Source organism: Equus asinus, chromosome 2 (assembly GCF_041296235.1).
Source record: "Equus asinus isolate D_3611 breed Donkey chromosome 2, EquAss-T2T_v2, whole genome shotgun sequence".
Taxonomy (NCBI): domain Eukaryota; kingdom Metazoa; phylum Chordata; class Mammalia; order Perissodactyla; family Equidae; genus Equus; species Equus asinus.
In genome coordinates this window covers 136,406,018-136,428,078 of record NC_091791.1, presented here as the reverse complement: position 1 = coordinate 136,428,078, position 22,061 = coordinate 136,406,018, and the positions used below count along the sequence as shown (strand labels likewise).

Below are 22,061 nucleotides of genomic sequence, written 5' to 3'. Positions count from 1 at the left end.
TCCAAGGTCCAGGACAGGCATCCCCAGGAGCAACAGCACATCCAAAGAAACATTGATCACCTGGGTCATGTTCCACCCTGTTTTGGTAATTCACCATACTAGGTGTACTCAGTTTTAATTTTCCTTGCTTCCTGTAGGCAGTGGCCGATCACATCCCTCAGCTGGTCCAGGGGGTCAGAGGGAGCCAAGCCCAAACAGAAGACCTCAGTGCCCAGCTGGCTCTCATCATCTCCAGCCAGAACTTCCTCCAGGTAACACAAGCGTTCACCTTGGTCACACCCAGAGCTCCCCACCAAGCAGGGGGTGCCCTTTCTCCTTAAGGGGAGGAATTAGCGAATTCCAGAGCCAAAGCAAAGCCTTTGCAGCAAGCAGATCTTGAAGCAGTTTCAGGAGAGGTAGATTCAGCTTGGCAAAGTGAAATGCTAATATGCGGGGAAATAGCCCCGGGAGAAGGCACATAATCCATTTTTCCTGGGAATATCATCTTTGTTTCTCTTCTATGAGAGAAAACGTATAATAAGTTGCAACTTGTGATGAAGAGCCCAGTACTAGGTGTTACTTTTGGTTTCCTGGTTTCCAGAGTCCCTAATGCTATTATTCGTGGCCTGGGAAACAAGAAATGGTGAGCGTATTTCTCCAAAGGTGTGAGGGTTTCTTGTGGCAACTGTGGAATTAGCAAGTATTGTCAGTCTTTGTGGGGTGAGAGGTCGATTCATTTTAAGGAAAATTAAGTAAAACAAGAATATTAACTTCTTGGGAGCCAACCTCATGGCTGAGTGATTTAAGTTCACGCGCTCCACTTCGGCGGCCCAGGGTTTCACCAGTTCAAATCCTGGACGTGGACATGGCACCGCTCATCAGGCCATGTGGAGGCGGCATCCCACATGCCACATCTAGAAGGACCCACAACTAAAATATATACAGCTATGTACTGGGGGGCTTTGGGGAGAAAAAGGAAAAATAAAATCTTTTAAAAGAAAAAAAGAATATTAACTTCTAGAAATATTCCATTGTCTCAGCACTTGATATCTACTTGTGTCTCATAAACGGTGCATGTGGTTAGGCTGGTCTCTTCCTCATCCCTTTCTAGTTGTTACAGGACCAGTAGTTACAGGACCCAGTGATACAACTATTCGGTTAATTTTTCAAGCATCAGAGCTCCAACAAGCAGAGATAGAACGTGAAAAGGTTGATGAATTTCCTCAGATTTTATCTACACACATATGTATGTCTATATTCTTCTAAATTGGGATTCATTGTGTATAGGCTCTGTGTTTTTCACGTTAACGTTCGTATTATGAACATTCACGATTTTGAATAATATTCTGTCATATGGCTGTACTCTTGTGTTTAGCTCTTCTCCCATCATTGGACGTACAGGTTGTTTTCAGTTATTTATCCTCTTAAACAACCTGTGATATGATAAAAGTCTTTGTGTGTGCTCAAATCTTTGTAACCCACTTGAATTATTTCCTTAGGATAGTTTCCTAGAAATAGGATTGCAAGCAGCTTATTTTTCTCTTTGGCACATTGAGAACTGTGGCTCGGACAGGATATTTCTCATTTCATTTAGGTAGTTAAAGAGCCTGCAGCCAGTTGTGTTGTCTCCGCTGCCGGCAGGCTTAGAGGGTATGGTGGTAGAGCTATGTAGACGTGTTCCAGGGTCCACTCTGTGCCTGCCTTTGTCTTTCCTTTGTCTTTTGTTCTTTTTTTCTGTTGTGAGGAAGATTTGCCCTGAGCTAACATCTGTGTCAATCTTCTTCCATTTTGTATATGGGTCGCCACCACAGCATGGCTGCTGTTGAGTGGTATAGGTCCATGCCCGGGATCTGAACCTGGGTGGCCGAACTGGAACTTGACAAACCTAAACCACTAAGCCACAGGGCCAGCCCCTCTCTTTTGTTCTTTTAATTTTGATATTATAGACACATCAGACCTTTACAAGAGTAAGGCAAAGTTGGAAATAAATAGAAATGCAATCAACAAACCAAAAAGTTTATACATTTTAGACTTTTTTCATAAATGTTGTAAAATTGCCCTCCCAGAATGTTGAATGAATTTAAATTTATTCAATGAATAATGGATAAAATAAAATATAAGTAAATATAAAGAAAAATATTTTTAAAATAGATAAAAATAATGAAATAAATTTACAACTAGAAGTCCATGGAGCACACTTTTTTTTTTTTTTTTGGTGAAGAAGATTGGCCCTGAGCTAACATGTGTGCCAGTCTTCCTCTATTTTGTGTGTGGGATGCCACCACAGCATGGCTTGACTTGACAGACGGTGTGTAGGTCAGTGCCTGGGCTCCAAACCTGTGAATCCTGGGCTGCCAAAGTGGAACATGTGAACTTAAGCACTATGCTATGGGGCGGCCCCCAGGAGCACACTTTTTAATACATCTTTTCCAAGTTGGGGAATCACGTATTTAAAATATATATGTTTTTGAATAGTTTTGGATATATTTGAAGTACAGATTAAAGAGCTATTCTAAGAAACACAAAGAAGAGAATTTAATAAGAAACTCTTTGAAATCTGTTTTAAATGAGAATTTCAAGCCACTATCCCAATTTTGCCCCTCCCCCAATGACACATACCTTTGTTGTTTTTTTTTGTAAACATTCCTTGAAAGTATTACCTTAGGGTGTCTCAGTTAGGGTGGCAGTTTTCGGGGAGAGTCTAGATGGTTTTGCCGTTCCTTGTTTTAGGGCAAGTTGAGTTCTGGCTGATTGACAGCATTGCTGTTTGGGTCTCTATTCTCTGACTCTTGCTGCCCAGGAGCCATCTTACCTTCCATTCATCTCTCTGCAGCCTGGAAGCAAGATGGTGTCCTCTGCCAAAGCCGCAGTGCCCACCGTGAGCGACCAGGCTGCAGCCATGCAACTGAGCCAGTGTGCCAAGAACCTCGCCACCAGCCTGGCAGAGCTGCGTACCGCCTCGCAGAAGGCAAGTGGACCCTTGTCCCAGCTGTTAGCTTGTCAGGAACACAGCTGCTAATTCCTTACTGCTGGTGTGACCTGGGTGCTACCCAGGGCCTGAGTCCTGCCGGCCATATTTCTTGGCAGAGTTGTCCATTCTTTTTGCATGACCATTAAGGACGCCCATGTGGATTGGCTCCTGCCACGTTCAGCCGCTCTCTCCTGGATTTGGTTACTGCCTTCTGGTTACAGATGAATTTTGTTAAACTAGGTTAAGTTGTATGCCTCCCCCTCCTCTCATACCCTGGGACAAGCAGTGGTCTACATTTCACAATCTTAGGGGAGACTGGCAGTCATCAGTTTCTTGGTGTCAGGTAAATTGTGAGCCAGAATAAGTGATCATATCTTCCAGGTATCTTCTTGTGAACTTAATAACAAATTAGGTAGGCAATAAATCTATTTCAGGGGTTATTTTATCTTTTGGCCCTGAAAGCTTTCCACATTTACATGGGAGCTTTCACCTGAACAAGGTCCTCAATAGAACAGAATTGGGGATTAATGAGTTTCTGTCTCTGGAGCTTATTAATTACCAGAGGGCCTCATTACTACACCGTTTGATGTGGTATTAGCATGAAGTTCTGGCGTGAATTCATTTTTCGTCCTTGTAACAATCCCTCTATAGAAACAAGCAGCCTCATTCATACATGAGCAAGGGAAGAAGGTTAGAAGCTGACTTGGATTCTTAATATGAACAGTACACTCCACTGCCAAAGAGAAATATCCAGAGCTTTAGATTGTCTCCAATAATAGAGTATTTTGAGCTGTGTTTCTCAAAGAGAGGTCCAGGGACCATCTGCCCTGGAGTCACCTGGGGGCTCTTAGCGTGCAGGTTCCCGGTCCTTGCCTCTGAGCAACCCACTCAGAACCTCTGGTCACAGAGCCTGAACATCTGCATTTTAACCAGTTTCCTCAGCAAGTCTTTGACACAGCCACCTGAAACAGCTGCTCTGGAGCAGCGAGTCCCAAAGTGGGGCTCAAGCGAGACTGTCCACTGGGTTCAGGAAGACACTATGAGGGACTTTAAATCTTTTCTTATATAGTGTTAAGGTTAGGAGTACAGACTCTGAATCAGACTGCCTGCATTCAAATTCTGGCCTTGCCATTCACTAATTTTGTGACCTGGGCAAGTTAGTTAACCTCTCTCTGCCTCAGTTTCCTCACCTGGTAATACTGGCATGTAGAAATCAATCAATTAGTATTTACTGCTGCTGCTGTTATTATTACATGAAAAGGGAAAAATTGATTTACCAGTATTTAATATACTGATCAGTAGTTATTTCATGTGTATAATTTATTAACATACTTCTTTTGGGGATCTGTGATCAAAGCATTTGGAGACCACTGTTCTAAATGAGCAAGAGCACGAAGTTTTTTTAAAACAAAATTTTTACTAAGGAAAAGAATCTTTCATAATCTTCAATATGGAAAGATGATGGTTTATAATCCAGAAATTTGTAAAGGGAATCAATAAGGTTGCTATAGACTTGTCCCCAGAGTCCCGGATTTGTTTGTTTATTCATTCATTCATTCATTCATTCATTCACCACTTGATTCCCAAGCTTCTGGCTGTACACATACTGTGCCAGGTGCCCCATCTCTAGAACCCAGACACAGTGAATAAGGATCCCCTTTTCTGAGAGGCAAATGCATTTCAGATCAAAATACCTTCAAGGGGATGTTAAGTGTCTCCAGTTATGAGACATACAGAATTGATTATTTAGGGAACCCAGAACTAGAGTCCTGATGGAGCTTGATTTTGCTTGCTTAGGAATGCTTGCTACCCGTGCTTCCTATTGCTGGATTTGGAGAATCATTGGTTGTATCCAGAAAGGTATTTCCTATGTTGCGAAGTCCTGGGGACACTTTTCCCAAGCAGACTGTGTACACATATTCCCAACTCTGTTGATAGGCCCATGAAGCCTGTGGTCCTATGGAAATCGATTCAGCTCTGAGCACTGTGCAGACACTCAAGAATGAACTGCAAGATGCCAAGATGGCGGCCGTGGAGAGTCAGCTGAAACCACTTCCAGGGGAAACGGTAAGAGGTATTGGAGCCAGCTGCGTGGTGGGTCTCTACGTTTGTTACGATATGTTCAGGCATTTTTAGAAGTCGGGATTAGTGTGCCTAAATTTTAAGCATTTTTAATGCAGAGCCCTAGAATAGCCACCTTTCTTTAGAACTGTGTTAGGATCAAGATCACCCTGAGGGGCCTCTAGTGATGGTTCTGTGTGTGCTTTCCTGGGGTTTGTCCAGGAATGGACAGGCATCTGTTAATATTCATCCCTCTTTTTTATAAACAAGACACATGCTAGTGTTTGAGGCCAGTGTTCTAATCCTGTGGCCTTTTTCTGGAAAGAGTACCCAGTGCAGCCAGAGGAACTGGGTTTGGAACTAGGAGTTCTGGCTTCTAGGTGCAGTTTTGTGTCGTCAACTAGCTGTATACAAGTCCTTCATCTCCTCTGTGTCTCAGGGATTTTATCTCTGAAATGGGTGGCGATGAGCTTATAAAGTTGGGCACAGAAAATATTTACAACACTCACGTTCTTGAAAAACATTTACTTAGTGTAAGGCTCTGGGATGGACAACAGCAAGGCGCTTCAGTACAGTAAAGCCACATTGCAAGAGGGGTGATGGCACCAGAGATCTAATTTGGTCATGTTGTGGTGCCTCCTGATGCTTATGTCAGGGTTTGCTTGGCTAAAATTTTACCAATCCTTCTCATTTGTTTGTACCTCCTTTCCCACATTACTGAACATTGCTAATAAAATACCACCATTTAGTAAACACCTGTTAAGTGTTGTATACATGCACACACACAGTCTAGTTTATCCTAGTGGTAATTTTAATGAGCAAGTTTTATTAATCCCATTTTATAGCTGAGAAAACAGAGGGGCGGGGGTTGCCACTATTCTGTCAAATGTTTATCTGCCAGTTACCGGCAGAACCAAGGTCTAAATCCAGATCTACAGGACTCGAAAGCCCGTGCTCTGATCTCTCATGTTGAGAGCGTCTGCTCTTAACCACTGCTGCTCTTTGGGTGAACTGAAGACTTGCAGAGCGTAAAGGGACTGGGGAGCATCTAACTTACCACAGAACGATGCCTGGTACATAGGAAGCGCTCAGAAAATATTTAAGTCAAGCTATCCCTAATTATAAAGACAAAGGCAGGCTCAGAGAGGTTAAGTCACTTAACTAAGGTCACCCATCTAATGATAAAGTTAGGACTGGCTCCAGGGCTAACAGCTTTGCAATGTGATCCAGATGTCTCTTTGCAAACTCCTGTACTCCAGTGAGCCCAAGAGAGGCTGGCATGACATGAATTCTGCTTTTATGTAAAATAACTGGTCAGTTAGAATGCAGGAAACACCATGTAATTTTTAAAGAAATTATTTGTGCTAGGAGAATGTGTGTACTGTGTTATAACATATTGTTGGCTGTAATGGACCAGGCTCCATTTATTTAAACGCTTTGCCTCTCTTGGGAAATATGTTGCGGAGTTAAAAATGCATACATTCTCTGATGCCTTTCTGCATGGTCGCAGTATGCCTAGAAGTTCTCTTCCAAAATGTTGTCCTCATCTAGTAATCAAATAATTATCCATACCCTAGGCCTTCACTGACTTTGTTCTCTGAATTATTTATTCAGTTTACAAAGCAAGATGACGTACTATTCATGGGACGCAAGCACTTTGCCCATTTTCATAATCTCATTTACCACTCCAAGCCTCTATTTCTATTGCATTTCCTTCTGGTTAGAACTCCTTAAAGTATAATGATCAAATTGAACAATGTTAATGGTCCCACATGCCAGGAAGGTGATACAGCTGGATGTCTGCCCACTTCCTGCCAAGGCATAATGAATTCTTGCTAAGGATTTGTTGCAGACTTTCTAAATTAGCTTCTAAAGGCATAGTACTAATAGCTACCATTTGCTGAGTACCTACATTAATTCTCTGAAAACTTTTTGACCTAAGTATTATGATCTCCCGAGGAAGCCAACGCTTGGAGAGGTTCTCTCACAGCTCACAACTAGGGGAAGGGAGCAGAGGGCAGGGTGTGGACCCAGATTCGTGTATTCTGAAGCTTGGGCTCTTTCCCCTCTATCTCGCTACTTCTTGGCACCACTGGTGTGATAAGGTGGGAAAGAGCTAAGGCTCAAGGTTTGATCTGCATCAATTTTATGCTAAGACTTCAGTGGATATTTCTTTTCTTCTGAGCTCTCTTCCTCCTTGAATATTCTCATAGCTGGAAAAATGTGCTCAAGACCTGGGAAGTACCTCCAAAGCAGTGGGCTCCTCCATGGCGCAGCTCCTGACCTGTGCTGCTCAGGGCAATGAGCACTACACAGGTGAGACTCGCACCCTTCGTGACACCATGTTGCCAGGTACAGACCCCTGGGGTGGGGGTAGTGGGGGCCGGTGACTGGGCTTCTTTGATTTGACAATGAACCTGACCATTTTTTTTTTTTTTTTAGCTCTTCAATACAGATTTTTCAAGCAGATTCCATGTGCTTGTTAGTAGGCTTGATAATAAGCATACAAAGGCTAATAAAATGATTACCCCACACTGTTTGTGGGTGACCCCAATTAGACTTGCAGCAAATAGTAATTATAGACTTCTGGGACTGTCTCTTAAAGTTCCACTAAAGTAAAGGAATAAAAAAAGATCAAAGCGGGGCCGGCCTGGTGGTGTAGCAGTTAAGTTCACACGCTTCACTTTAGTGGCCCAGGTTTGCCAGTTTGGATCCTGGGCATGGACCTGCACACTGCTTATCAAGCCATTCTGTGGCAGGTGTCTCACATATAGAATAGAGGAAGATGGGCACAGATGTTAGCTCAGGGCCGAGCTTCCTCAGCAAAAAGAGGAGGATTGGTGGCAGATGTTAGCTCAGGGCTAATCTTCCTCAAAAAAAAAAAGCAACAGCAACAAATCAAAGAATAAAAGAGGAGATAACAACAAATAAGTCAATGAAATTTGTGAAGATGGAAGGAGACAGATGAGTGGTAACTGATAGAGCCAGTAAACAAAAACCTAAGTGTCTCCAGGGATAGGGCAGCCAACAAGAAACAAACTGATTTGTGCTGCAGAACCCTGGGAGGGTTTGAGTATTGGAGACACCAGGTACCCCTGAAGGCAGGAGACACCTTCAACAGGAGTCTATGTAAGAAACAGATTGTGTAATTATCAACTCTAGGAAAACACCAGGCTATATAAGAAATGTTATCCTAGTAGGAGGTAGACATAATAGAAAGGCTATAGCTATCTAAAATGGAAACATCAAGAAGTTTCATTATAAGCCCATTACTTGGGAATATGAAATATATCAGAAGAAAGCTTAAAGAACTGAGTGGCTCTAAGAGTAGGAACCATGTGGGGAGGAGTGGTTATGGATTGTTGCTTTTGCTATACGGTAGTACTTGACTTTTTTTTAATTGAAATATACACTATTATTGAAGTATAATACACATCCAGAAGAGAGCATAAGTCCTAAACCTATACCTTCATGAGTTACCACAAATTGAGTGCACTCAAGAAACCACCACCAAGATCAAATAACAGAACATTTCCAGCATCCCAAACGTGCCCTTGTGCCCCCTCCCAATCACTATATGCCCTCTCTCCTCCCCTGGAGTTAAACACCCACAACTTCTAACAGCAGAGGTTAATTTTTCCTGTTTTTGAGCTATGAATAAATGGAATTATGTCATATGTGTCCATTGTGTCTTAGCTACTCTTGTTAGCATTATGTTTGTGAGATTCATCTATTTATATGCAACAGAAGTTCTTCATTTCTATTGCTTCCTATAATATTTCATTGTATGAATATACCTGTTTGTCATTCTTTTGACCGTTGATGGGTATTTGGGTTATTTCCAATAATGATGCTGAGCAATTCTAGTACATGCTGTTCAGTGAACATACATCCCTACTTTTCCAGGTACATACCTAGAAATGGAATTGCTGGGTCATAGGCTGTGCATCTATTCAGCTACTCTCCTTTCAGCAGTATGTGAAAGTTTCAGTTGTTCACATCCTTGTCACCACTTTGTATTGTCAGCCAATGTTAGCCATTCTGGTGAATGTGTAGTAATAGCGTGTTATGGTTTTAATATGCATGTCTCTGAACAATGCAGTTGAGGACCCTTCTCATATTTGTTGGCCATTCGGATATCTTCTTTTATGAAGTGCCTGTTCATTTTTTTAAACTTGAGTTATCCATCTTTTTCTTATTTATTTGTAGAAATTCTTTGTCACTTATATGTATTTCTTTTATCTTGTGGCTTACCTTTTCACTTTCTTAAAGATGTTTCTTGGTGAACAGATTTTTTTAGAACCTTAGTATGGTTCAATTTATAATTCCTTTCCTTTATTGTTAGTACATTTTGTGTCCTTATAAAAATTTTGTGTTTCTGAGATCATGAAGATATTCTCCTCTGTTACATTCTAGAAGCTTTGTTGTTTTACTTTTCATATTTAGAACCACAATCCATCTGGAATTGAGTTTTGTATGTATGCAAATAGGATCCTTGTTTAGTTGTTTTTCCACATGGATATCTTTTGGCTCAGCACCCCTCATTGAAGTGATCGTTCTTTCCCCAATGGTCTTTAGTGCCACTTTGTCATCAATTAAGTGAACATATATGTGCTAGTCATTTTCAGATCTTTCAACTTTTTTCCATTGAATTAATTGCCTGTCTCTACCTTAGTCCCACATTTTCCTCCTGCAGTTTTATACTCAGTGTTAATGCATGCTTGATACAAGTCCTTTGTTGTCATTCTTCCACAAGTAGTGTTGACTATTCTAGGCCCTTTGCATTCCCACATAAAGTCTAGAATCAGCTTATCACTTTCTACCCCAAAAAAAACCTGTTTGTTTTTTCTGTTTTTAAATTGGCTTTACACTGCATCAATTTGGAAATAATTGACATTTTTACATTATTGAGCCTTCTAATCTTGAGTATGGTATGTCCCTCCACTTTTTTAGCCTTCCCTTTCTCTCAATAGTGTTTTATAGTTGTCTACATAGATGCTCTTATTTTTATTATAGTGTGCATGATGTATCTTTTCCCATTTTCAACTTTTCTGTATGCTTATATTTAATGCATATCTTGTGAGTATCATGAAGGTGTTATTTTGCAGAGAGCGGTTGTTGGCATGACAGTCATTTCTTTCAACTGGAATATTTGGTCTATTTACATATAACATAATTACTGATGTATGAGGCTTGAATCTATCATCTCACTATTTTTCTATATGTCCTACCCGTTCTAGGTTCCTTTTTCTCTACTTTCTTGCCTTTTTTCAGATACATATGTATTTGTTAAATTCTGTTTCTATCCTCTTGATTAGCTTGTTAGTTGTATATTCATTGACTAGCCTTTTATGATTTTTTTAAGTCTAATACAAGTTAGTGTGTTTACTTCCTCCTGGACAGTCCAAGAATCTTGTGACACATTTTTCCAACTCATTCATTGTTGTTTTTGTGTGTTTTCTATCTACATATAATTTAGTCTCCTCTATACAATCTCAATGCTTCATAGCATCAGTGTTCATCTAGATTCACCCACATGTTAACCCTTCCCATTGCTCTTCACTCCGTCCTGTATCTGCATGTGCTTCCACCTGGGATTATTTCCTTCTGCGTGAAGACCTCCTTTATTTCCTTTAGTGTGAGTCTGTGGGTGACAAATTCTTTCACTGTGTGTTTGTTTAAGAATGCCTTTGTTTAGCTTTTATTTTTGGTGGATAATTTCACTTACTAGTAAATAGTAGATTGGCAGTAATCTTCTTCCAGCACTTTGAAGATGTTACTCCATTGTCTTCGGGCTTCCTTTATTTCTGTTGTGAAGTCAGCTGTCAATTTACTTTTCTAAAGAGTATGTAGCTTTATTTTTCCCCTCTACTTGCTTTTTGAATTTTCTCAGTCTTTTTTCAAGCAATATGCCTAGAGTAATTTTCTTGTGTATTTATTTTGCTTTGGGTTGTAGTACTCACTGAAAATGGGATTTGTTATTATAAGTCAATTTTGGAAAACTCTCAACCATTTATCTTCAAATATTGCTTCTGCTCTGTTTTTTTCTTCCTCTTTGTAGACTCCAGTTACCCCATATGTTAAAGATTTTCACTGTTTTTTGTGTCTCCTCTGCTCTTTTCTATATTTGTTATAATTTTTCTTCTCCATGCTTTATTCTTAATATTTTGATCCATCTGCAACTCACTATTCCTCTCTTTAGTTGTGTGTGTTCTGCTTTCAACCCCTCCTATTGAGTTTTTAATTTTAAATGTCATATTTTTCAGTTTTATAATAGCCATTTGATTTCTTATAGTTTCCATGTATCTGCTGAAGTTCTCCATCTTGTCATCTAATTCCTTCCACATATTTATCACAGTTATTTAAAGTCCAGGTCCAATAACTCCTATATCAGAATCACCTATGGGCCTGTTTTTATTGTCTGTTTTTTTTTTTGCTAGTTTTTAGCCATTGATTCTTATCTCCTGCTGTTTCTGATTTTTTTTATTTAATGCTAATTATTGGTATTTACATTGTATAGATAATTTGAGGCTCCAGATTGTGTTTCGTTCCTACAGAGAATTATTCTTTTCTTCCAGCATGTGGTTAAGATAGGGCAGGTCACCATAATATGAGCAGGGACTGAACTGACTGGAAATTGTGAAGTGTATTTTCAGTTTACCTTTTAGGGTGTAGGCCTCTGGGCACCTCATCGAAATGTCTGTGGTGTTTCCCAGGGCCATTCTGTTTCTTGAGCTCAGAATATGCTTTTTCTTTTTTTTAATCTTCCCAGCCCCATGAGATTTCAGGAAGCTTTGCTCAGCTTCCCAGTTTCTGGTTAACAGCTTCCAAATTAGGAAATGCCTTGAGGTTTCCAAAAGCAGCATTGTATTCACTTCTCTGTGCTTTCTTTCTCTTCAAGATCTTGGCCCTCTCTACCTTGGTGCCTTGGTATCTCTCTAGTGCCTTCAAACAGATTTGTTGTGTATTTTTTTTCCCAGTATTTCTGGTTGTTTCCCTGAAGGAGAGTTCATCTGCAATAAGTTATTCTGCCATTACTACAAGCAAAATCCTCTTTGATGTTTTTAAAAACTATGTATATTCATTGCTTTGACAGTAACACAATAGGAGCATAAAAAGAGTTAGGGCAGAGTATAATATTCTATCTGCAATAATATGAACAATTCTGTTCTAAAGGGAGGGTAAGGGAAATTTTCAGAGAGTAAGTGATGCCTGATCAGGCTTTTAAGGATTGTGTAACACTCATTTAGCATTCAAGGAGAAGCAAAAGCATATATAAATTCTTAAATTTCTCATATGCCCCATGCTTTTAAGTTTCAAGAATTTCTACACATTCCTGAAATCTTGCCAGATTTTGTGTAGGTGATGAAAAGCATCTTTAATGGAGAGAAGAATACTTTACGAGTTCCATCATCTAATACTGATAACATCCAGGATGACAGACTGTCTAGTTGGTCTCTGAAAATCAGCCTAGAAGTAGCACCATTTAGTTTTAGCAGGTGGTGGTGGAAGTGGAAACAGCATCTGTCAAGTTCCAAAGGTGAGAGAAAAGAAGCCTAACCAAATGAACTGAGAAAGGCTCAAGTAAAAGGAAGGAGGGTAAGGAGTCAGAAGATAAGGCTGGAGAGGTAGGTTGGGGGCACGTCCTAAAGGGCCTCATAAACCAATTTAAATCATTTGAAATTGAACCTAAGAGTATGTGAAAATATCGAAGAGGTTTCATCCTGGATACAGTTTCGATTCCCTTTTATGTAGGTTTCCCTTCCTCTCATGTGCAGATAAGTTGGAGGCAGGGAGACCAGTGAGAAGGCTGTTGCATTCATCCACATAACAGATGGGAGTGGCCTGTAGTGGAGATGAAGAGATGGATTAAAGAAATAGAGACCTGACAGTTGTTGGTGACTGGTTGGGAATTGGCAGGGATGAGAGTAAGGAAAGTAACATAGACAGCTCTAAGTGTTTGACCTGGTAGCTGAAGGAGGAGTTGTATGCATCACTGTGATGGAAACACAGGAACTCTGGCAGGTGTGTTGGGAGCTGGAGTTTAAGGATACCAAGTTCAACTTCAAATGTAGTCAGTTTGAAGTGCCTGCAAGATATCTAAACAGAGGTGCCCATTAGACAGTTAGATATTTGCCTCGGGAGCTCAGTAGAGAATGCTGGGCTAGAGATAAAGATTTGAAAATGTGTAATAAATTAATAATGATTGAGACTGTGGAGGTAGATAAGTTTGCCTAGGTGGAGTGGTAGAGTGAGAAAAACTTTATCAGCTGTAACCCTGAGAAACTCAACAATTTAAGGAGAAGGCTGAGCAATAGAAATCTTTGAAAGAAATGAGAACATGCAGTCTTGGAGAGAGCAAGGAAACCAGGAGAGAGGGATGTCTCTAGAGCCAGAAGGGTAGTTGCTGCCCAGAAAGTCACCTAAGAGAGGGACTTAAGAAGCATCCATTGGCATAAGGAGAAACAAGGTCACTGCTCTCCTTGTTGAAGGCAGTTTCATGAAAGTTGAAGAATGGATGGGAAGCAGGGAGAGAGCGCAAGTGTGGACATCTCCCTGGGTCTCAGTTCCCTCAGTTGCGGTGTGTAGGATATTCAGAAGTTACACCTTAGGGGCCACAGGGCTGGATTCTAGCACAGATATGTTTTTGTTTGGCCAGTACAGTATTCAAAATACATTTCTGCTCGGCTGAATACAGTTGCATAGAACCCTTTCAGATCCTTTGAGATATTAAAAATATGTCATACCTGGTTTTTACCTTGTGAGCTTGCTATGTAGTCTAAAGCTTTCTACACACAATCTACATGAATTCTGATCAAAAATAACTACCATTACAAACAATTCCACTATATTTCATATCAGTGATATGTCATCTTAAGACTCTGTTACTGAGTATAATTTAAGATCCAGATGGCAAGAATACTGTGAAAATAATCTGTGTCTTCAAAGCATTGTGGTTATTGAAACAGTAATCTGCTTTAGTACTTCCCACTGACAGTTCCGACATTGTAATGCATACTTGACTATAGGAATTGTTTCATTTGGAGGGTGGTATTTCTTGCAGACATGATCCCGATGATTGTCATCATTACCATTGAGAATGTTGCCATGAATTCAGCCATGTACAGCCTTGGATGTTCATTGGGCTCAACGTCCTCTGGTGGCCTTGTTTCATTCTTTTGATGGTGGTGTTCCTCTTTCTGGGAAATTCGATGCCTCCAAAGAGAATCTTTGCTGTTCCTTGAGATTTCATATTGAGCCCTTGGCAGAATATATATATGGGATGGACAAGCCTAGGCTTTTGGAATTCAGCTCTTCTGGTTTCTGCCTTTTTAATTAATGTATTTATTTATTTTCTTCTCCCCAAAGCCCCCCAGTACATAGTTGTATGTTCTAGTTGTGAGTGCCTCTGGTTGTGTTATGTGGGACACCGCCTCAGCATGGCCTGATGAGTGATGCCTTGTCTGCACCCGGGATCCGAACCGGCGAAACCCTGGGCCACCAAAGCGGAGCGCGTGAACTTAACCACTCGGCTATGGGGCTGGCCCTACCTTTTTTAAAATTGAGTCTATAAAAGGTTTTTCAGTAAATGACTTCTACGTAAACATGACTTTTCTCATTGCATATAATAAATGTTTATTCTTCCAAAGTCATATACAACTCAAATAGAAATGGATTCAGGACTCCATATGATAAATGGGAAGGCAAGAGGAGAGGTCTAGAAATCACAGCCTAGAATTTTCAACAGTCAGAGCTGTGATCTCAGCCTCTCCTAAAACCTGTGGGAAACTAAGGCCCAGAGGGAAAGGCAACAGTGTAGGCCACACAGCTAATCAGCAGCAGAGCCAGAGCCAGGTGAGGTCCTAAGCACATCGTATGCTCTTCTGAGCAGGGACTTCCTTCAGCCCTGTGCTGGAAGCTTCAACATAATGTGGAATGACTGCTCTACTCAGCTGGTTTCTCTCCTTCACCTCAGCTTTATTCGTCTTCGTGTTTTCTCTTCGGGGCTTATTCTCTGCCATAAAAAACACTTTGTTTAAAATTCTTTCATTCCACATGCTGCACTCGGAAGTGCCATCTGATAAACGGTAGATTGGCAGCTTTGTAATGTGCTTTGATTAGATCATAGAGTTATTTCCCAGCTGTGTGACTTACTAAATATTTACAGATTAGCAAGTCTGCAGCATTGCAAAGTTGTCTTGTTTTATGGATCTGGGGCTTTCACACTCTTTATTGCAGTAAGGAGAGGACCACCTGCTGCGTCTGTGCCCGACTCAGCTGAAGCAACGGCTGGTAAAGGCCACGCGCAGTGGAGCCCAGAGACCATCCAGCTGAAGGCTTTAGAAAATAGTCACCTCAAAGTTTAGTGAGAGAAATTGATTTGTGTATTTTTCATGCAGATGTTACATCTTGTAACAAGACTCCTTCATAGGTCTCTGTCCCAAAGAGCACTGTGCAGAGAGTCTGACCGAGAAGTTAAGAAACCTCACATGTAGCTCTGGTGCTGCCTCTACAAGCATATTCATGGACAAGATACTTCTCAGCGCTGGGCCTCATCTGAAACAGCTCAGTGAGATGAGCTTTGAGGCTGGCTGTTCTGCAGTTCTCTGATTCTTTTGTTACATGCTCTGGCATTTCCAGTCTTGATCCTCTCCTTGGATGTGCCAAGCACTAGGTGCCATATAGGAAGGCTTGTCTTCATTCTACAGGAGGTGGCGCTATAGTTTTAAGGACTAGTTTATATACCTGGTTTATTACCAAATCCCATTATCTTTAGAAGTGAATTTGAAGATGAACAGGCACTTCACAAAAGAGGATATCCAAATGGCCATTAAGTGTGTGAAAAAGTGCTCAACATCATTACTTATTAGGGATATAAAAATTAAACCTCAGATACAACTGCACATCCCCCAGCGTGGCTAAAATAAAAAAATCTGACAATAGCAAGTTTGGACTAGGATGTGGAGCAACTAGAATTTTCACACGTTGCTGGTAGAGTGTATAATGGTAAAACCATTGTGAAAAATGGTAGTATCTTCTAAAGCTAAATATACTCTTACTTTATGACCCAACAGTTTAGCTGCTGGGTTTATATCCAAGAGAAATGATTCCATACATCCACCTAAACGCATGTATAAGAACTTTCTCAGTAGCTTTTTTTATAATACCCCAAACAGGAAACAATCCAAATGTCCATCAACAGAAGAATGGATAAACAAATGTTGTTATATTCCTATATTGGAATACTACACAGCAAAAAAAAAAAAAAGGAATGGACAGCTACATGTAACAACGTGGGTGAATCTCACAGCATTATGGTCAGAGAAAGAAAGCAGACACAAAAAAATACATAGTGCGTGGTTCTATCAACATGGAGTTTTAGAAACAGACAAAACTAGTCTATGGTGATAAAAGCTGGAACAGTGATTACTTCTGGTGTGAGAGGTTGTTGACAGGGTACAGGTGGTGGCAGTGTTGTCTCCATCTGAGTGGTAGATGTGTGGATGTATACATATGTACAAATGCACTGAGCTGTGCACCTAGACTTGTCCACTTTATTGTATATAAGTTATGCCTCAATAAAGACAATTGGGAAGAAAAGTGGGTTTGAATGATTCATCTGTGTATTTGATCCCATGCACTTGGTGTTGTAGGTCACTGGACATGTGAGGCAGTGGGAGTGAGGGGAACCAGAGGGAAATCGTTTTTAGCATGGCATTTGTTGTAACATCTCTCTTGGATTGATCCAGGGCCAGAACAGGCTACTTCTTTGAGAAGCACAGCAATTCAAACCTTATGAAGAGTAATTTGGAGCCCACCTATGGCAGACACTATCAGAGGGCTCTCTCCTTTCTAGGAGACTCCAGTCTAGAGGCTTACTCCCAAGTAAAAGTAAGACTTTTAGCTGGAATCTAATAGAAAATCTGGCGGGCTTTTATCCCCAGGGGTGGCTGCTAGAGAGACGGCCCAAGCTCTGAAAACACTGGCCCAGGCTGCCCGGGGAGTAGCTGCATCTACAAGTGACCCCGCGGCTGCGCATGCTATGTTAGATTCTGCTCGAGACGTGATGGAGGGCTCAGCCATGCTCATCCAAGAAGCCAAGCAGGCCCTGATTGCACCTGGAGACGCAGAGAGTCAGCAGAGACTAGCCCAGGTGAGGCATGGCATTGGTAATGATGGTTATCATTAAGGTGGGCATGTCAGCAGGCTGTCTCCTGGGCACTTTTTCCTGTGTGAACACTTTTACTCGGTGTTTTCAGAACCTTCCAAACTGCCATAACAATGCTGGTCATACACACTATCCACCTTTGTAAGTATTGCCTAGTAGTCCCCATAATGTGAGATCTGGTAATTCAGTCAACAGAGTATGGGGGGCTTGGTTGAGACCTGTCCTTGGACCTTTAGGAGCTGGGACGCATGTTTGTTTGGGGCCTGTGTATGCCTAAGTATGCTCCTCTCCCTGGCCTAGGAGTTGAGGGAGAGACACTTGGTCTAGCCGCTCAAAGTTTTAAGCTTTGACTCTCTTGCCTCTTAGGATGAGTCTTTGACTACCTGATGAAACTAGTAGGCTGGAGACCATCTATGTGAAGCTTTAGACGAGAGCCGGGAAGGAGATGGTTTAGATTAAAGAGAAGAACACAGCCCACTCCCAAAGACTGTATTACCGTTTAACTGAGGGTACCAAAGAGTGCAAAGAGAGCCCTCACACATCCTTAAAAACTAGCATGTGAGCAGCTCAAAATTGGTCTGGAAGTTCTCAGAACATCCCACCTGCCCTTGGGCGGAGTGAGATGTGGGGGTGATGGCACCAGAGGGTCGCTGAGCAGAAATCAGACACAGGCCTAGCTAACTGTGAGCCAAAGAACTCGAGACCTACTTCCCCCTCGGTGACCTCAGCAGGACTCCAAAGAAGGGAGCTATTTCTGTTTCTCTTGGTATTAGATATCTTTGTTTTAGAACCTGACATAATATTGGAGAGTTCGTTTGAATCACAGTCGTGACTTAGCGTGGCGTTGGGGAGCAGGTAGGGTGTACTGTATCACTGTATCAGACCCTTTGCCAGGACAGGATGTTAAACACAGTGAGAGGCCTTGATGAGGTGATTTAACAGTAAACAGTGTCAGGTAGATGCTGCAGATAGTTTCCTGATCTTTTTCAGCTCTGCGTACTGTCACTGCTCATTCCCAACACATGTGCAAAAATGTTTGCACCAAAAGCTGCTTTCTTACAGAGCTTTTCTCCCTCTGCGTATTCAGGTGGCCAAAGCCGTTTCGCACTCCTTGAATAACTGTGTGAATTGCCTCCCTGGGCAGAAGGATGTGGATGTGGCCTTGAAGAGCATCGGGGAGTCCAGCAAGAAGCTGCTTGTAGACTCGGTGAGAGGTTTTGGACTAGGAAGGGGCACTTGGGGACTGGGCTTGCCTTAGATGTGAATGGAATCTTCTCCTCTCCACGGGATCTCCGGGCAGCTAACCTTTTTTCAGGAGCCCTATCTTTCCTCCCAATTTTCCTTTCCTTGTTTTGCTTTGTGCTCAGCTTTCAAAGTTACCTTTTCTGTGAGCTTATGTTGCTGCTTACTGTCTGGTCATCCCAATGAGACAGGAAAGAGGGGTATGTGATCAGCTGACTTCTTATCGGGACATCTCAGGCAGTGACAATCAGGCGATGGAGAGACGTGTGTCCAAGACTCATTGAGAGAGCGAGTACTCTGAAAAATTTCAGCTTGGGGCCCCTTCCCATCCCTGTTTTATGAGCCCCCTTCAGAGGAGCTTGGGCTCATTCACCTTTGTGTCTGCTCTGCCTGGTGCCTGCATGTACCAGGTATGAATATGCAAGCAATGTATGCAGTGTGACTGATATAGTCTAGATTAACTCGCCAGAGCTTTTCACAAACTGTTACAGTTCTGCTAGTGACAATTCTATAGAAAAGCTATATTATTAGCAAAGACCACTATTAAGCAAAATCGATGGCTATTAGTTTGGAAGAATAGGATTTGAAGTTTATTAGCACCTGCCTTTTAGTTTTAGAAAGCTAAACCTTTGAGAGTTTCCATCTAAGAGAGCCAAAATAGAGGGTGGTCAGAGAGTGGATCCTGGAGTCAGATCTCCTGGGTATGAGTCCTGACTCTGCCACTTAGGAAACTACAGCCCCTGAGGTATCTAGCACTGAATAGGTGTTCAATAAACTTAAGTGAATGAGTGAATGAATATATATTGAAGGTCAAACTTGCCATGGGCTCAGCCACACAGAGCCTTTTAGTCTAGATGACTCAGAAATGCATCCCTGGAGAGTCTGTCTTCCCTCTGTGATACCTTCCTTTATTTCTCCCATGCAAAGTAAAACTTCTCCTGGAATATGTCTTCTGTTCCCCATAGTTACCTCCAAGCACGAAGCCTTTCCAGGAAGCCCAGAGTGAACTGAACCAAGCAGCAGCTGATCTAAACCAGTCTGCTGGGGAAGTGGTCCATGCCACCCGGGGCCAGACCGGTGAGCTGGCTGCAGCCTCTGGAAAGTTCAGTGATGATTTTGATGAATTCCTCGATGCTGGCATTGAGATGGCGGGCCAAGCTCAGGTGAGTGTGGAGGGAGTGACTGGAGCTGACCATTGCCTCTCCTCTGCTGGACCATCCACCCTTGAGGCGAATTGGGCAAATAAGACTAGGGAACCTGTCAACAGCCCACACCGTCCCATTCTCCTCCTGCTGAGGACACTCCATGACCTCACAGTAATGGCATTCCCAAAGACGCTATTAGCTTATGTGTGAAGTTGATTCTTTGGAGATGAAGGATAACTTTTCCCACGATCCTCCAGCAGAATCTATCTTTTTACTTACGCTTTTTTGGAGGGAGGGCAGCTCCATGTCTTAGACTTCAAATGTGGTATAACATAATAAGAAATCATGTATTTGGGGTTCAGTGGACCCATTAGAAGGGACTGAGTGTCAAAAGATTAAAAATTACCTCCTTCAAATGAGCAGATAAACCCCTTGTTTAGAACAAGGGAGCGTGACTGGTCTGGTGTCGGCTTGCAGAGCTCTTTTGTTCGTGAGCTCCAGTGAGCTCCCTAAAAGAGATATCCAGGGTGTTTCTTGCTCTGTTACCTACAAGAGGTTGTTTCTCAGATATTAATCCAGGTGAGAAATGTGTCCTTTCCTGAGTCAGGAACTTCCGGGATGCAGTCAGCTCTGAATATCGAGACTGTGCTGGTCGTTTGTGCCAGGCTGAGATGTGGGAGCTACTTGACAACTCCAGCATTGTTGAGCAACATGCTGGAATTGTGTCCTGGTCTGTGCACTGACGTGTGTGTGTGCGCGCTCTCTTTTTTTTTCTCTCTCTTCCCCTCCCCCCTTTTAATGCCTGCCCTTGTGAAACAGCACAGCTCTTAGCTGACCCACTTGGGGATGGATTTCTGTCCTGTTGCTTGTGTCTGGGTATCTGTTTGGGGAAGGGTAGACACCAGGCAGTCTCTCAGCAAGTTAGGCATCTGCACGCTAATTGGGCTTAATGCAATCCATACAGACAACTTGCTTCCATTTCAGGATGCTGCTCCTAGCTCTCTGAATGCTGCCTAGGAGACATGGACAGCCCCTAATTACTCTGGCTCCTTTTGACCTTCCAGACGAAAGAAGACCAGATCCAAGTGATAGGGAACCTCAAGAATATCTCTATGGCATCCAGCAAGCTGCTGTTAGCAGCCAAGTCCCTCTCGGTAGATCCAGGAGCCCCCAATGCGAAAAATCTCCTGGCTGCAGCTGCAAGGTAAGAGTGAAATAAAATGTGCTTTCATGTGTACTTAAATAATTTCAGTGTTTGAAAGATATGCCTGGTGTCCTGCTGCTTTTCCTGAGCAAAGAAGTGGTGCTGTCCTACGTTGTCAGAGGTGGAGTCGAGAGATTCTGGTATTTTATTAAACTGGCGCCTTTTCATGTGCCTTTCCCACTAAAGATGTCTTCTGTCTTCTCTTACAGCCTTTTCAAGAGGCCTTGCTTAGACTTACACCCCGTTGATTTATAAACATGATGGTTTAAATAGATGTTTTTTAAGTAGTGTTGTATCTTTCAAGTTATGAAAGTAATATATGCTCGATGAAAAATCAGAAATTACTGAAGAGTGTAAAAAAGAAAATGATTCTCAGCTAGCTATTCAGCATTTCTTGACCTCTTACTATGTGCCTGGCATCAATCTTAATTAGATGGATTTAAACATGTTCAATTTGTCATCTGCAGAAAGGCTCTAGTTTAGGATGAGTGGGGGAGGGGGAGTAAATTGTTTCTGGAAATATATTAAAACATGAATCTGAGTTTTGGATGGTGTCGATGTCTGTCTTTTCTGTTGTTTTCACCCAGGGAAGTGGGTAATACAATCCAATTCTTGCTCTAGGGCCACTGTGGCAATTTAGTTCAATAACTAGTGATCGAATGCTGGTGTGTGGAGCAACTGCAGTGACAACCCAGGAAGATCTTATGTTAGCAATCCCACATGCGTGTTCCTGAACTGAGGGGATGGGGTATTTCATGTTTCTGTGTGGTGTGGGCATGTTTTCTGAACATTACCTGACATCACTTTATACTTGGAAAGCTAACAGCAGTGAGAAATTAAATGCAGGGAAATTAGGATGTATATTATAATTGGAAACCTTTTCAAAATGTGCAGATGAGTGATTTTTTTTAAAGCATAGCTTGAATTCTACTTTTTAATTTTTTTAGCTTGGTTTTGTTTGTTTATTTGTTTTGTCATGACTTTATCTCTCCTGGGAGCTCAGTGGCTGTTTTTAAGTTGTCAGAGACAGGAGACCTGAGTCTCGTCCATGCTTTAACGGTTGACTAACTTCGTTACGTTGGTCAGGTCGCTCAACCTGTCTCAACTTTCCTATCTGCAAGATGAAGGGGTGTGTTATGTCATGCTTAAGCTCGTTTCAGTTCTCAGTACATAACCAATCATGGTACTAATGGTGAAACCTCTCTCTGGTCCCCTCCTGGCTTATAGTGTTATTTTTTTGTGGTGGGATTAGACAATGTCAGGACAGTTCTCTTAAACTCCTGAGTTTCT

The 22,061-nt window shown here is 41.9% G+C and overlaps 1 protein-coding gene across 10 annotated transcripts in view; it reads left to right on the top strand.

Moving 5' to 3' along the window:
* The window catches only part of TLN2 (talin 2), a 413,145-nt gene that overhangs the window by 290,874 nt on the left and 100,210 nt on the right, over positions 1-22,061 (top strand). For all 10 annotated transcript variants that reach the window (XM_070500486.1, XM_070500480.1, XM_070500476.1 and 7 more), the window contains 8 exons: positions 138-251; positions 2,813-2,947; positions 4,889-5,017; positions 7,225-7,327; positions 16,957-17,165; positions 18,268-18,387; positions 19,388-19,585; positions 20,632-20,771. In XM_070500486.1, the coding sequence (XP_070356587.1) occupies positions 138-251; positions 2,813-2,947; positions 4,889-5,017; positions 7,225-7,327; positions 16,957-17,165; positions 18,268-18,387; positions 19,388-19,585; positions 20,632-20,771 (1,148 nt within the window). The remainder of the gene's footprint in view (positions 1-137; positions 252-2,812; positions 2,948-4,888; positions 5,018-7,224; positions 7,328-16,956; positions 17,166-18,267; positions 18,388-19,387; positions 19,586-20,631; positions 20,772-22,061) is intronic.